At 35.0% G+C, this 17445-nt stretch overlaps 1 protein-coding gene across 2 annotated transcripts; it reads right to left on the bottom strand.

The window, feature by feature from the left end:
* Window positions 1-11437: 11437 nt before the first annotated feature.
* Window positions 11438-16854, bottom strand: LOC120085212 (protein HGH1 homolog). 2 transcript variants are annotated; one of them, XM_039041104.1, is made up of 10 exons: window positions 16739-16854; window positions 16177-16299; window positions 15466-15663; window positions 15205-15283; window positions 14645-14790; window positions 14197-14310; window positions 13432-13563; window positions 12392-12505; window positions 12212-12265; window positions 11438-11822 (listed from the first exon to the last, which is right to left on the bottom strand). In XM_039041104.1, the coding sequence occupies exons 1-9, from the start codon at window positions 16790-16792 to the stop codon at window positions 12227-12229; spliced, it is 999 nt and encodes a 332-aa protein (XP_038897032.1). In that variant the 5' UTR covers window positions 16793-16854; the 3' UTR covers window positions 11438-11822; window positions 12212-12226. The 2 variants fall into 2 exon arrangements, with proteins under 2 accessions (XP_038897032.1, XP_038897031.1); XM_039041103.1 differs by having other exon boundaries at window positions 11438-11815.
* Between the last annotated feature and the right edge of the window lie 591 nt (window positions 16855-17445).

The raw sequence follows: 17445 nt of genomic DNA, 5'->3' as shown, positions 1-17445 counted from the left end.
TGAGATGCATAAATAGCTCACCGTGTGTTAAGCATGAGATGCGCGGACATTGTGTTAAAGAGTGTATCATCGTTTAGAAAATTAGTGCCTATATGATAGTACCTGCATGACGCGTATCTATACGATATTGCTAAGTGATCAGTTACCGATTACACCTTGGCGTGCTATTTACTAAACGATCGTTTAGCTCTTGATATTTACTAAACAATCGTATCGACGATCGCATAGTTTTTTCTACACGATCGTTTGGATAATCTCTTACCATTTTTTCGAGACGATCATATAGACGATCGCTTACTTTTTCCTATAAGATCGTATATTTCACCAAAAAGTCAAACATCTTGTCTATGTAATAGACGAGTTGATCTCCCACTTACTTGATCGTTGTGTACGGTTTCTCTTCCTCCTCCCCTCTACCAAATGCAAACAAAGCCGACACTTTGGATTCTCACTCCAAAAATACTGAGGGCTCTAAGTGGTAGTGATATCTTCGTTTCCTTCTATTCGTGTGGTGATTGTTAGAGGTAGACGATTGGGTTTCAGATTTGTTGTGAAGAAGAAGTCTTCAACTGGTATGATCTCTTGATCTCTTTAGCATTATGAATTAGTATGTTTGAATGTATATGTGGTAATTCTATCATAATGAATTGGAAAGACTCGCTTCCACCCGTAGGTACTCTTGAATAAGAGTTTCTTCAATTTGATGCATGCATGCAAGTTAAGGCCAGTTCATTAAAAAGTCTAATGTGACTACTTGGATTTGTTTTATTTTTTATTTTATTTTATTTTATTTTCAAAGACAAAAGTTTCTTTTGAGTAAACTTAAATAAGTGACTTAGATTATTATCAGTAGCCGGATAGTCTAGGTTAATAAACCCCTCGGTAGAACATTTGATGCTTGGGGCATTTAATGCTTCATTTTCACCTCCCGCGTTTCTCCCTCATAGTCCACACTGTGAGATCTATCATCGGCCTTGTGACACCCTGGGAGTGTCCCCCTAAAAGATGATGTTTGGGTAGATCAATATCAAGGTGGATGGAGAGAATTTTCATAGTAAGTGGGAGCGGGAAGTGCGACAGCATATCCCACGGTCTCTCTTGTTAGATGAATAAAGTTTCTACACATTGCCTCGTGGCACCCTGGGTGTGTCCCGTTATAGGATGGTTGTTTTGCGCATTTCATTATTTGATCTTCTATAAGAGGATAAGGTTACTTGGTCTCTTGTCCTAATCTGCTTTTTCCCTGTGGTGGGCGCATTAGGGCAGGACTCTGGGGCTGAAAATGAGGGGTTACACTTACGCGAGATTGTTAAGGGTTAACAGTTTTGTACTAAAAAAATGGTGGCTATTAGGTTCAGTTCCAAGAGTTGGTTTTGCCCAATGGTTAAGAATGTCTCATCCCAATGAAGGGACATATGATCACCTCACTGGTGACATTTGTTCTGTCTCGCTGGGGCATCATTGCAAAATAGTAGTCTTTTCACTTAGGGTACTTGGAATTTGTTTTGTTAAAACTAATTGGTTAAAAAAATTGGTCTTTAAAAAGTCTTATAAAAGGTTATTCATTTTTCCAGCAACGGTTTTTAATGGCTACAGCCACTATCAGTTACTTAACACCGAAAAACTGAATGGCCAAAACTATTCAAGTTGGAAACATATGCTCATGACAATACTCATCATCGAGGATCTAAAATTTGTCTTTACGGAGGAATGTTCTCCTATTCCACCTCAGGACGCTACTCGAAATGTTCGGACGGTGCATGAGCGTTGGACACGGGCAAACGAGAAGGTCTGCTAGTCTTAGTGACATATTGGCGAAGAAACACGAGTCCATGATCACTGACGTGAGATCATGGAGTCCCTATGGGGAATGTTCGGACAGCCGTCTGGACAGCTCAAGCATGAGGCTCTGAAACACATCTTCAGCTCCAAAATGGAGGAAGACACCTCTGTTCGTGAACATGTGTTGAATATGATGGTCCACTTTAATGTGGCGGAGATGAATGGGTCTAAAATCGATGAAGGTATTCAGGTTAGCATCATCCTGCATTCATTGTCGCAGAGCTGGAGGCTGGTGATGATTATGCCTGAATAGTAGATTCAGACGTCACTAATCATGTATGTCACTAATCATGTATGTTATTCTTTTCAGTAGATTAGATCTTGGCGACAACTGGGGGCTGGTGAGATGACGTTTCGAGTAGGCACCGAGCACGTCGTCTTAGTTGTGGTAGTGGAAGGCATCCAATTAACTTTACAAAATAGGTTTCTTATATTAAAAGATGTCTTTGTAGTTCCTGAACTAGAAGGGAACCTTATTTCTGTAAAGTGTCTGTTACAATGCTACACTCTTTCTTTTAAATTGAATAAAGCATTCATTCATAAGGTTGGTGTTGAAATTTGTACAACTAAACTGGAAAATAACTTGTATGTGCTAAGACCATTAGCCTTAAGTTTCCTCCATAACATAGAGATGTTTAAATCTGCCGTAACTCAATATAAACACCAACGAGTTTCTCCAAAAGAAAATACCCAACTTTGGCACCTTCGATTAGGGCACATCAATCTCAATAGGATTGAGAGATGGATGAAGAATGGCCTTCTAAATGAATTAGAGGAAAATTCTTTACCAGTGTACGAATCTTGCCTTGAAAGTAAGATGATTAAAAGACCTTTTACTGAAAAAGGATATCGAGCCAAAGAGCCTTTTGAATTAGTACATTCTAATCTTTGTGATTCTATGAATGTGCGAGCTCGAGGAGGCTATGAGTACTTTATTAGTTTTACTGATGATTACTCGAGATATAGGTATGTCTATCTGATGCAACGAAAGTCAAAATCTTTTGAAAAGTTCAAATTATTTAAGGCCGAATTTGAGAATGATTTGGATAGATGAATGAAAACACTTTGATTAGATCGAGCTGGAGAGTTTTTGGATTATGAGTTCCAGGATTATCTATTAAAACATGGAATCGTTTCTCAACTCTCGGCACCGGGTACACCTCAGCAAAATGGTGTAGCAGAGAGGAGAAACAGAACCTTATTGGACATGGTTCATTTGATGATGAGTTACGCTTCCTTACTAGACTCATTTTAGGGTTTCGCAGTGGAGACTGCGGTATACATTCTTAATTGTGTTCTTTCTAAGAGTGTTGTAAGAACACCTTTGGAGTTGTGGAACGGGTGTAAAGTTAGTTTACGTCGCTTTCGCATATGAGGTTACCCAACACATGTCCTTGAGACAAATCCCAAGAAGTTGGAATCAAGATCGAGGATATGCCTCTTTATAGACTACCCCAAAGGTACATGAGGAGGTTACTTTTATGATTCGTCCGAAAACAAGGTGTTTGTTTCCACGAATGCTACTTTCCTAGAGGAGGATCATATGAGGGAGCACAGTCCACGTAGTAAAGTCGTGTTAAGTGAACTTTCCAAAGAAACTACTGAAACTTCAACAAGAGCTGTTGAAGGACCTGCTTCATCAACCAGAGTTTTTGATGATAGTTCATCTGGTAGGTCAGTTCAACCTCAAGAGTTATTGGAACCTCGAAGTAGTGAGAGGGTTACGAACCCACCTGATCACTATCTGGGTTTCACGAAAATTCTAGCTATGGTGACAGATGGCGACATTGAGGATCTGTTGTCCTATAAAAAGGAAATAGAGGATGTTGACTGGGATGAATGGGTCAAAGCCATGAATCTCGAGATGGAGTCGATATACTTTAGGTCGGTATGGGATCTTGTAGATCAGCCTGATGGGATAAGACCTATAGGTTGTAAATGGATCTAAAAACGCAAACGGGGTGCTGATGAGAAGGTGCAAACCTTCAAGGCTCGACCTGTGGCAAAGGATTATACCCACGTGGAAAGTTAACTATGAGGAGTCTTTCTCACTATTGCCGTATTAAAGTTGATCTGTATCCTCCTATCCATTGCAACTTATTATAACTATGAGATTTAACAAATGGACGTCAAAACGGCTTTTCTGAATGGCAATCTTAAGGAGACCATTTACATGGCAACCCGAAGGATTCATTACCCAAGGTCAAGAGCAAAAAGCTTGCAAACTGAATTGGTCCATTTATGGGCTGAAGCAGGCGTCTTGATCTTGGAATATTCGATTTGATGCTGCGATCAAATCGTATGGCTTTTACCAAAACGTTGATGAATCTTGTGTTTACTAGAAAATAGTCAACGGTTCAGTAGCTTTCTTGGTATTATATGTAGAAGATATACTACTCATTGGGAATGATGTAGGTCTACTAACTGCAGTTAAGAACTAGCTAGTGACCCAATTCCAAATGAAAGACTTGGGAGAGGCTCAGTTTGTTTCGGGTATACAAATCTTTTGGGTTGTAAGAACAAAGTGCTAGCGCTATCTCAGGCATCGTATATTGAAAAAATCTTACTCAAGTACTCGATGTAGAACTCCAAAAGGGGCCTACTACCATTCAGGCATGGAGTCACTTTGTCTAAGGACATGTGTCCTAAGATGCCTCAAGAGGTTGAGGATATGAGATGGGTCCCATATTCATCTGCCGTTGGCAGTTTAATGTATGTGATGCTTTGTACTAGGCCAGACATCTGCTATGCTGTGGATATAGTCAATAGGTATCAGTCTAACCTAGGCCAGGGTCACTGGACCACAGTTAAGAACATCCTCAAGTATCTTCGGAGAACGAGGGACTACATGCTCGTGTATGAGTCTAGGGATTTGATCCTTACTGGATACATGGATTCTGACTTTCAGACTGATAATGACTCTTGAAATTTCACTTCAGGGTCAATATTTACTCTTAACGGAGGAGCTGTAGTGTGGCGGAGCACTAAGCAAGGGTGCATCGCCGACTCCACGATGAAGGCCGAGTAGGTAGCGGCTTGTGAAGCTGCTAAAGAGACGGTCTGGCTCAGAAAGTTCTTGATAGAGCTGGAAGTTGTTCCAGATATGTCTAGGCCCATCATCCTCTATTGTGACAATAGTGGTGTTGTGGCGAACTCCAAGGAGCCCAGGATTCATAGGCGCGAAAAACACATAGAGTGAAAGTATCATCTGATTCGCGAGATAGTGCATCGAGGAGATGTGATCGTCACGAAGATCGCCTCGAAACAAAACGTTGCTGACTCGTTTATGAAAGCTCTCACGGCTACAGTGTTTGAGGGGTCACCTTCAGCACATGGGTCTATAGGAAGGCTTGTGGCTGGACTAGGGCAAGTGGGAGATTTTATTGCACGTTTTTATGCCCTAGTTTATTGTTTTGTACCTATTTGTTTCTATTCCCAACTTCGCTTTAGGACAAGTGAGAGATTGTTGGGGTTTGTGTCCTAAAGTCTCGTGTCCTGTAGCCTAAAGTCTCATGTCCTGTAGCTTGTGAACAACTTTGTAAGAACACTTGTGATGTATAATATATATGATATTTACTTCACTTCTTGACTTTGCACATTTAGATTTTTTTATTTTACCACAAACCAATAAACTTAATATCCCTGGTTGTCTTTATGTAACTTACGCATGTATGTAGTGACATACAAGTGGATCATGTATTAAGTGACAACCAAAATAGTCTATAGTATATGGATATAAGAGGGAAACCTTATCCTGGTAACACTACGGATGCGACACGCTTTGTGGAATTGTTACAAATGTTGTGACTTGTCACAGATGGTTTGATCATGATCATTCGTGTAGTGGACATGCGAGCGGGGGCGTCCTATACAAAGAGTTTGTATAAGACCTCACCTCGAAGTGTTTATGTTTTGTCATATAACCCTGTTCATGATTGAGACTTCACTTCACTAGGATGACCATAGGTAACATGACCTTAATCCTAAGTGAGTTGGGAACTCCTGCTATTAAGGGTGATCCTTTGATTTGCATGGGTGTGAGTTGCCAGAGCGCTGACTCAAACCTACCATTTTGGGGATTCGTCTGATTTGGGAGCTGGGAACTCAGCTTCACAAGATGGAGTTCACTTCTTCCCTAAAGCAGGGGTAAGTAGATAGATTGCTCTCTTAAGGGTTGATCCCGGGGCTTGAACGATGTGGCACCACGCACCTTCTCATGGCCTGAGAGGTGTTCACACATAGTAGAACTATGTTGTATTATTCATTATAGGGATCATTGGTACTTAAGGAGAAAGATGTAATTATAGGGGCAAAACGGTAAATTGGCCTGCTGTAATTACGAGCAACTATGAAGGGGCATCGTACTGATGATTGGTTATATCCAATGGACATAGAAATATATCTATGGCAAGAAGAGTTCAACTGTCAGTCTTTAGTGGAATGCCTAGCAGTTAACGGATGGTGGATATCGTGACTAAAGAGTTTAGTCAGCTATTCACGTACCGTGGGAGCTTCGAGCCTTAGGTCCATAAGGTCCCCTTGGTAGCTTGGATACAAGTTGAGAGTCAAGTTTTGGGTCAGTTGAAATGTTCAAATTGACAAGAGGGAGTTTGATTATATATGATATAATTAATTTTGTATATGAGATACATTAATTTGAAGGAAATTAGATATAAATATGATTTATATCTAGTGGAGGAAAAATACTATAATTAATATATGATATTAATTTATGTATTATGAATATGATGAGATCACATTTATTGAACGGTTAAAAGAGAAATGGGACGGTGTCTCTTCTGTTTTAATAACGGATGAATGTGTTGAAAGATCACTTTGAGATGCATAAAGAACTCACAGTGTGTTACGCATGAGATGCGCGGACATTGTTAAAGAGTGTGTCATCGTTTAGAAAATTAGTGCCTATACGATAGTGCCTGCACGATCGCTTACTTATACGATATTACTAAGCAATCGCTTACCGATTACACCTTCATGCGCTAATTACTAAATGATCGTTTACCTTTTCCTAAGCAATTGTTTAGCTCCCGATATTTACTAAACAATCGTATAGAAGATCACTTAGTTTTTCCTACACGATCCTTTAGACGATCACTTACCTTTTTTCTACACGATCTTTTAGACGATTGTTTACCCCTTTTCCTACACAATCGTTTAGACGACCACTTACTTTTTTTCCTACATGATCGTATACTTCACCTAAACGATCAAGCATCTTGTCTATGTGATAGACGAGTTCATCTCCCACTTGCTTGATCATTGTGTATAGTCTCTCTTCCTCGTCCCCTCTACCAAATCCGAACAAAGCCCACACTTTGGATTCTCACTCCAAGAATACTGAGGGCTCTAAGTGGTGGTGTCATCTCCGTTTCCTTCTGTTCAGCTGGTGATTGTTCGAGGTAGACTATTGGGTTTCAGATTCGCTGTGAAGAAGAAGTCTTCAACTGGTATGATCTCTTGATCTCTTTAGCATTATGAATTAGTATGTTTGAATGTATATGTGGTAATTCTATCACAATGAATTAGAAAGATCCGCTTTTGCTTGTAGGTACTCTTGAATAAGAGTTCCTTCAGTGATAACCAAAGCGCAATACACTTAACTAAAAATCCCCAATTCCATGATAAGACAAAACATATAGACATATATTTACATTTATCAGAGAAGAGGTGGAAAAAAGCGAAATTAAAATAGAAAAGGTCAAGATAGAAGAAAACTTATCTAATTTTTTGACTAAAGTTGTGCTTCGGTCTGAGCTAGAGTATTGCCTAAGTCTACTAAAAATAGCAGACCATCCAACTGAAGGGTAAAACTATAAAACAGATTCAAGGTATGAGAAATTTTAGCTTAAGGTGGAGAATTATAAAAGAAACTAAGCTAAAATTACCTTTCAAGATAAAAAATCAGCTGAATACCTTATGTTCTAGTTCATCTCATGCATGAAACAAAAAAGATAGTTAGAAAAGTTGACTAAAATAGAAAGACCAACTTCTCAAACTTACAGTTTTTTTCTAACAAATTGTATATGTACTTATAAAAAGGTGAGAGAGAAATCATCTATTAGTGTATCTATAAACAAGCATAGAGAAAAATTACTTTGAAGCTCGAACAAAAAAGTCAGAATCATACCTTGAAAGTGGATGTAAGTCTAAAAAGACTAAACCACTATAATCACTGTGTAACTCTTCTTCTCTACTATTTTCTTTGTTTGCATATTTCTTGATTCCTCATCCAAATTCTAGGCAAAAATATCAAGAATTTGTGAAGAGAGAGAAAGAGGAAGTAAGAACCCTAGAGAGAAAGAAAAATTCAAAAAATTATGTCTGATTGAGAGCTGAACATTTTTCTTTCCGTTTGATGTACATTAGCTAATCTTTACCACACTTGTCACCAATACTTTTCAAAATCGGACCATGCAATTCTGAAGTATATTTTGGTTTGTGCTTAACAAAGTATGAATGATAAGACATAACAGACCAAGTCTTTTGGGCTTAACATCAACTTTAATGAAAAATGGTCAAAGAGTGATCCTTATCACAGATACTTGGACTTCCTTACAAAAGATCAATTCCATAGTACTTACAACACATTTTGTTGATTTTGAAATTTATAGAAAAGAATATTGATTTTTTGTCAAGTGCCTAATCATAAGGGAGAGACAATTGGTGTAAAGTAATTGAATGTTGTTTATTGGATTGGGTATTGATAAAGGCTTTTCAATTACTGTTGATAATGCAACTTCAAATGATTCGGTAATCTCATATATGAAGAGAAAACTAAAGATTTGGAAGTCTCTTATTTTAGATGGTGAATTATTGATATGAGATGTTGTACTCATATTATGAACTTGATTGTCAATGATGGATTGAAAGAATTGCATGATTTGATAGTTAGTGTACGAAATGTTGTAAGATATGTTAGATCTTCCCCTAAACGATTGAAGAAATGTTTAGAGTATGTTGGACATGAAAAGATTGAATCTAAAGCATTTGTTTGTCTGGCTGTGTCTACAAGATGGAACTCAACATATTTGATGTTTAATCATGCTTTAAAATTTGAAAAGGCTTTTCAATGCTTAGAAAAGGATGAAAATTTTGTACCTCACTTTACTGAAGATGAGAATGGAAAGAAAAGAAAGGGGTCATTGATTTTAGCCGATTGAAATCATGTTAGAACATTTGTAAAATTTTTTAATATGTTCTATGATCTTACATTAAAGGTTAATGGTTCAACTCATGTCACTTCTAATACATTCTTTCATGAACTTTATGGGATTCAATGACGTTTAATAAGTTGGAGCCCAATGTAAATAATGTGATATATACTATGGCTTCCAATATGAGAATGAAATTTGATAAGTATTGGGGATCTCTTGACAAGGTGAACAAAGTGTTGTTTCTAGCTATTGTGCTTGATCCACAATATAAGTTGGATTATGTGTCTTCTTGTTTATAAGTATCTATGGAGATGGAGTTGTTAGAACAATGAATGATAAGGTGAAAGTTAGTTTATGAGTTTTATAAGACTAGTGGTTCAAGTGGTCGTGCCTCTAAACAACCATACTACATAGTTGAAATAAGTGAGGATTGTGATGACATGGAAATGGATTTACAGTTGGAATATAGACGAAGAAGAAAAGAGAAAAATTTGAATGAAATAAGAAATGATTTAGAGAGATATTTGTCAGAACCTAACGAGGATCTGACCGAAAATTTTCGTATTTCGAATTGGTGGAAATTAAATGCTTCCAAATACAACGTTTTATCACAAGTTGCTCGAGATGTCTTAGTTGTACTAGTGTCAATAGTTGTTTTTTAATCAACATTTAGTATAGAAGGTATTCCTACTTGACTCTTCTAGAAGTTCTTTAAGTCCTAATATGGTGGAGGTTTTAATATGTATACAAAATTAGCTACGTGTGAAGCCGATGTTATTAGATCTTACTCCACAAATTGAAGAAATGGAAACTTGTGATCAAGTTTTATCAGGTATATCATGTTACCTTTTATATATTTACTCTATATTAATATATTGAAATTGTGATAACGTTCTTATATAATTTATTTTTTAAATTTTGTTTAAGGTTCAAGGAGCAATGCAAGATTACAGCCGAAAGGTTTGGAAAATTATGAGAGTTTCTCATATAAACACTCACAGGAAGTGGATTTTGTGGTAAGTGATCAATAAAAAAAGTAACAAAAATTTGATAGTACTCTAAATGTTTTCATACATATATAGGATCATGAATGGATCGTTCAAGTCTGTTGGTTCCTGTTAAAAAATTCAATGGATTGTTCTTTTTAGTTGATTTTGTGAACACTATAGTCGTATTTATGAAATTTTGAAGATTTTTGTAGATTTTTGTAGACATTGTAGTCTTGCTTATGGATTTTGTAGACATTTGAAAACATTTAAGTCTTTTTTTAAAAAAATAAAACATTGTAGTCTTTATTGTGAATTTTGTAGACATTTGTGGATTTTGGATATTGTTATTGTGGAATCTTAGGCTTTAGCATTATTATTGGTGAATCTTATTTTAATTTGATTTCATGTATATTTCTTTTATTTCAATGAATATTATATAGTTACTTCATATCCTTGAACATTACGAGATCATTTAAAATTTTCTATGAGATCACGAGTAAAGAACTAAGGATTCACTCAACCTTTTTTGAAACAAAATCGATGGAATTGAACCAACCAACTTATTTTTTACTGGTTGGTTTGATTTGGATTCATAATTTAACAGGGTTAGTTTGGGTAAGAGAAATACACAAATCGAAACATAGGGTTCGACCTAAATATCCCTAAATCTAACCCAATCCAACCTACGAATACCTCTAACTCACATATATAGTATTTTTTATTATTAACATTTAACGTCAATTTCATTATAAGTTAATTGTTTTTAAAAAAGAGTAATTATTTTAAATGACAAATTACTGGAAATATTTTCAAATATTAAAAAATGTCAATCTATCAGATACTAATAGAAATCTATCTATAACAATTCTGATAGACGTCTATCAATATCTATTACTAGACATTGATATTTTGTTATATTTAAAAATATTTTTCAACAATTTTTTATATTTAAAAACTGTCCTTAAAAATTAATTGCGAGATATTTTATCTAATATAATATTTGATAAAAGTTTAGAAAAGCCAATTGTTATAAAACTGTTGAATCAATAAAAAGTTTGTTGATATAAAATGAAATAAATGGAAAAGGAAAAAAAACACACACATATAAAAAGAATAGGATTGTAAATTAAAACAATTAGTTAGAGAATAATACAGGTTCTTAAGGAAGCTACTTTTTTAAAAGTTGGTAGATAAGTGATTTTCAACCTAGGGTTAAAAAATTGAAAAGTGAATTTTAAAAAATTAAGAAATAATTTATTTTACCAAACATATAAAACAGTTAAAATTCTCCTCAAAATTGCTTTGCACATCCCAAAAGTTATATTTAATGACTTCCTTGTTTTCCATCAGAAAAGAAAAATAACATGGGAAGAAAATAAGTTCTCTCAAAGAAATACTAACACTCTCAAAACATCATTGAAAACCTTAGGCTATAAATAAACAACATTATTCATTCATGATTATCTTCAAAAATTAATATTACAAAGATTAGTGTCCTCATTACACAAACTCAACAATAATACCACTAAAATCGTAGACTTGTTTGAAATGACTTTTTAAATATTTTAAAAAATATTGTACCCGAAATAGATGCGCTGCGCTACCCAACTTATAATCTTGATTCCCCTGCCCCTCTTCTGGTTATGCCATTGCCAATCGCGGATAGCTCCAGGGCCAGCCACCCATATTTTTAAGTGAAAAAAATATGGTTTTAAGCACTTCAAATGTTAATCTATATCGGTTCTGAATCTGATCACCAGAAAACGAATCGCCAACAAAGTTGCCCGTCAAAGTTCAAAGATTCACAACCTGCAAACTTTCAAACTCAAATTATGCAACCACAGAACATTGCTCTTGTAAAATCAAATTATTACCTCATGGATCTAAAGAAAAGAAAACTGAGACAGAACAACAAGGTGGTAAAATTGTTTTGTTTTGGATAGTATGGTTCAAGAACTGCATGAGAGATATAAAAGACTATTCTACCCTTGACCAAAAGAATAAACAGCATAAGTAACTCGGAAAACAAACGTATATGGTATACTGTAACATTGACTCAAAATTAATCATAAAAACTAGAATCACTTGTCCCCTCTTTCTCCTTTGTACAAGAGGGATTGCATAACTATCAGAAGATCGACTAAAATAGCGAAGTGATTCATAAGAACCCCTTTTCAGAGAGGTATAAGATTAACTACCACATACCTGAATGTCTGCTCCTCAATCGTGTTGTTCCTCGTCGCCACCGCTATGAACCAGCTGACCAATTAATCAAGTAAAGTTATATAAATATGACACAGCTGGTATGAAATTTTTACAGAAGATGAACAAACAACACTAGATTTAGAGATATTGACAGTTTAGTGAAGAACGAATGTCACTTACTAGTGAGCCAACTCTCTCATATGCTTCCATTACTTTTGGGTTTTCCTCGTCTTCATACCCCACTTGCAGTATTCTTGGTCCGTTGATAGACCAGAATGCTCTCCGCCCAGCATCCTGGAAGGAGCAGAAGAACCATGATACTTTTGAGCCAAGAAACTTAACCTTCTAAGGGTTTTTTTTTTTTTAATTTTAATTTTTTATTTTTTGAGAGTAAGATGAGAAACAGAATTAAAGGAGTTGAAATATGATAATTTGCTCATCCTTCTAATTCATTCGTAGACTACTAAGTGATATCTTTATGTTCTAACCTCAAGAACCATTTAAAACTATTTTCTAAACTTTAGGGATCAAAGTATAGCATTTATAATTTTCAAAATTGATTTTAGAATTTTCAAAACTGGTTTTGTAATAACATGCAATTTATAATATATCATATAATACATATTTTAATTTAACAAAAATATTTGAGTTTCTTAGATTAAATACTATTTATGTTAATGTTTTTTTAAATCTTTCTTTTAATACATTTGTATTTTAAACTTTCAAATTCAAAACGAGAAGACACTGAAAACATAAAAATATTATTTTCAGAATTTACACGGTTTGAATCACATAATCCACAAACAGTTTTCGAAAATTGAATCCAAGTTGTTTACTAAATGCATATTTGCTGAACTCGTTGAATCTGAAAATATAAAACAAAATTTGAATTGCTTACCAAACAAGTCCTAAATGTCTGTTTGAAAACCTATGACAAAATCTAAAAAACAAACAGGCCCTTAGTTCTTTGCTTTTTTTGGATAAAAAACTATCCATTAATTGATGAAATATCCAAAGGTATACAAAAGAGTCCTGATTAAATGGAATACAAAAGTCCTTAGTTCTTCGTTTAGTTCTCAGAGGAGATTTTCCCCCTCAAGGGAGGTTAGAACTTCAATGAAAAGTTTTTGTTTCTTTAAGAAATTAAACAGGTAAAAATGTTAAATTTTAAGAGGAAAGGTATTTCATTAAATTCAAAAGAATATGTAATTCTCTTAAACCTGCAATATGATCATGTATATAGCCTCCAATGCATGAACTCGAATTTCAGGATCGTCAATTTGTTCGCGCTCAATTGAAAGTGCAGTTCCAAGCTCAAGTGGCATTTTTGATGTATCCTCCTCCTTATAAACCTGCTCACATAAATGCTACCATATAAATGCAATAACAATCACGAAATTTGTTGATGAGGAATATCTAGGTTGCTAATCCTTTAATAAATAACACGAGAGTTTAGACAAAATAATAAACTGCAAACATAAGTTTAGAACTACATAGAGAATGGATAGTAAGAGCAAGGGATTTTGCTTTTTTTTTTTTTTTTTCCAAGGAAAAGAAAGAAAGAAAAAATATAAACATAACTTTTCATTGATGAAATGAAATGAGTCTAATGCTCAAAATACAATGATACATAAGAACTAGTTGCAACTTAGAGAACGGGGATGCTACAAGAGTAATGTTATCTGATCAGAGATATATCACAAAAATAGGAACATATCAAAAAAGACTGAAGGCAATGAAATAAACTAGAACTGACATGCTGTTGCATCTTACACAATCACTGTCGAATAAAAAAATCAATTAAATTCAAGGATAAAGAAAAAAGTACATAAAAGAGATTAATCTCCCAACCCATGGGTTGAACTAAAAAGATAATAATAAAATTCAAGTTTGTTCCTTCTTGTCCCTAACTTTGAAAATGTCTATTTTGATCTTTGAACTTCTTAATTTGTTCCATTTTGATCACTAAGACGTAAAAATATTACCTTGTTACCAGCAACAGGGAGAAGTAAAGCTGGCCAAAGGAACTCAGCTATCAAGAGTAAATTTTGTAGTTGACCTTCAGCTTCAAAGCAACAATTTCTGAGAGTTCCAAATACCTTAAACAAGCAAATCGCATGAAGACATGAGCCAGGTGTACTTAGACTATATCTAAAGTGTAACTGATTGAACAATACATATATACTTAGCAACTGAGTTGGAATAAGTAAAAATTAACCAATTACAGTCATGGCTTAGTTTCCAAAATTACCAAAAACATAAAAATAATAATACAGTACCAATCATGTAGATCAAACAATATGTAACCTAGTTTTGGGCCTTTTTCTTTTTGGTTGTCTTTTTTAGTTCCCATTGGGAACTTGTATTCTTGAACATTTATCTATATCAATGAAAAGTTGTTTCTTGTTAAAAATAAACATCCATCGGACTTACTCCATTCTTCCGTAGTTGACTAGTTGAATCATACTGCCTAATTATCTGCTTCAAAAGTCCCCGCTTAGGATCAAGTAAAAGCTTCCTTCCATCTTCCTTCTTTGATATATTTACAAGTATGGAAGCAACATGCTCAAAGGGATCATCTAGCAGAAAATCAATTTAAAATGTCAGATGAATGCTGAAAACTTTAGATGATTAATGTTGAAATTTGATAAAACTCTAAATGACAGGATGTCAATGTTGGTTCTATACAGAATCAATGTTTGGAGGGGCTACGTAAAGGCTGCAGAGGATCTGGCCTTGAGGCATTGCAATTAGTATTATTACTACTTTTGTCTGTTTTCTAGAAAGACCCAAGAACTTGTAAACTCATTTCCCAGTGCAGCACAGCAAATTAAGTTGGTAAAACCACTGCACGTGGAGAACTTAGAAGAAACAAAGATAACTGAAAAACCTTGCAACCCCAGGTATTTAAACTTTAAATTATAAATATGGTGTCCAACATTCTTTAAAAATAAATATTAAGCAAACTGCAGTAAAGAATAAGCAAAACATACCACTGGATTCACTTGCTGAACGACAAAATGATCTGACAATCTTCATAACATACAGACCTTGCATCTTGTCATCTCCAGTCTATGAAGCAGAATTGATACATAAGAACAATCTCTTTATTTCATAAAGATCATGAAAGTCTAAACCATTTGCAAAGGAAATGCTTAAGATTTAGCATTTCAACTTTCCCAAACAAATTTCAATAAACATAGCTCGTCTCATCATCAACCAAAGACAAGGTCACTGTAACAATATAGGCACACCTGAAGTAACGAAGCAATACCAGCATCCAACTGTGTTAGATTAACCAGAAGCATTATTAGCAACTGGCTAATGCTGGAGTCCACATTATATAAAAGATTCATAGCTTCTCCAATCAGTCCCAAGTCTATCATCTTTGCAGCCAGATCAGAATTTTGTGAAAGATTTACAAGAGCTTCAGCTGCAGGTTCTGCAACATCCTGAAATGAAAGACAAGATATCTCACTACAGAATTATCCATGTTCTATGAGTCACATTTTCCAAATATCTTGAACCATACTCTACCAACGGATGGCCAATTTCCTATAATTGTTTATAATCATATCCAAATACGTTTTGCAACAGAAACCCATCTTCTTAATGATGCAAATGAAATTGAAATGCTAAATTGCATTAGTGCGAAGCATGAGTTATATTTAAACCATAAATAATCAGCAGCAAACATTATGACAACTTTTGCCTGCCTATCAAATAATCAGCTAGCTTACACAGTGTCATGCTAACAGGAAGTTAGGAAGAATAATTGATGTTTAATATGACTGCATGCTCAACAAAACTCTCTGAGCTGCTCAATTGTTTGCTAATACATAGGTTTAGGACAAATGAAATTTTTAATTAAAAATATTCCCTCCAACACCATAGAAAATATACATACAGATACAGTGTTAACCACCTTCTATCTATAAAAAAAAAGAAGTTACATTAAAGCCCACCTTTTGCTCTCTCAAGAGTCGAGCTAATGATGGCAGCAAGATGTTTGGGTGCTTGGCAAGAGACTGCAGCCCATCCTCAGACCCAGTTAAACCTTGAACAATGTCTATAGCCCCTTTTCTCAACTATACAGCAAAAAAATGGAAGTTTGTCACTTGTAAAATTCTAAACCTAATTGTGATTACAGGCAAACTAAATCAGCAATCAACGGAAGCAAACATGGTATTCACACAACATACGAAGAACTTCCCATTATCAGCTTTTGTTGCAAAGAACGAAAAGCTGTCACAGGGATCAAAATGTGGAATATAACTTGTTAAACACTCGAAGCATGAATAGAATCACCTAATATTCACCAAATAAAACAGAACGAGGGGGGTGTAAACTGAAATTGAAGGCAATAAAATCATGGATTGTGATTAAAATTGAAGTTTTGGTAGAACAAGAAGCAGTGTATACTGCATCTCACCAACTAATCGAGTTAATACAAAATGAATCTGTGAAAATCCTTAATCGACATCGAAAAAGATGGAGAATACTTGAATGATCGGCGATGAAACTTACTTGAGGGGAGGGCGAAGAGAGAAACTGTATCAATTCTTCAAGCTCAGTCGCCATATGCTCTTTGTAGTTGAAGCAATGTGTTTCTTTCTTCTCCGGTGGTTGGGTGGTATTGCCCTTTTTCATATTACAAATCATTTATATATAAATATTACCCTATTTTTACTTTTAGTTTTTAGGGCAAATTACATTTTTTTTACCGAGTTTGGAAGAGTAAGTGCATTTGGTTCATTAGACATACTATTTTAGTTCCTCACCTTTTAGAATAGGTGCATTTTGTCCTAAATTTTCGAAATATACGTTTTTAGTCCTCAAATTTTCAGGAATAGGTTTAAAAGAACTTTTAATTATTTTTTGTTTTCATTGTATATAATTTTATAAAATTTAAATTAAAAAAATAATTTTAGAGAGAAGAAATAATGGATCTTTTATTATAATAGTTTTGCAAACGGAAAATAGGGTGGTTTTGAAATTAATTAGAGAAATGTGGTTGTTTTGTCTATTCGAGGCTAGAAGTCGAGGGTTGAGGATTCGATGAATATGGAGGTCGAAGGTTGAGAACTCGATAAGCAAGAAGAAAGTGGTTTGCATGGAGGGTTGTCGAAGTTTGAACTTTCGACCTACATAAGTCGAAAGTTCAACCTTCGACAAGCAAGGTATGTCGAACGTTGAACTTTCGACTTATGTAGGTCGAAAGTTCGACCCTTGAC

The sequence above is a fragment of the Benincasa hispida genome, chromosome 9 (assembly GCF_009727055.1).
Source record: "Benincasa hispida cultivar B227 chromosome 9, ASM972705v1, whole genome shotgun sequence".
NCBI classification, from domain to species: Eukaryota; Viridiplantae; Streptophyta; class Magnoliopsida; order Cucurbitales; family Cucurbitaceae; genus Benincasa; species Benincasa hispida.
This window is presented reverse-complemented; position numbering and strand designations above follow the sequence as displayed.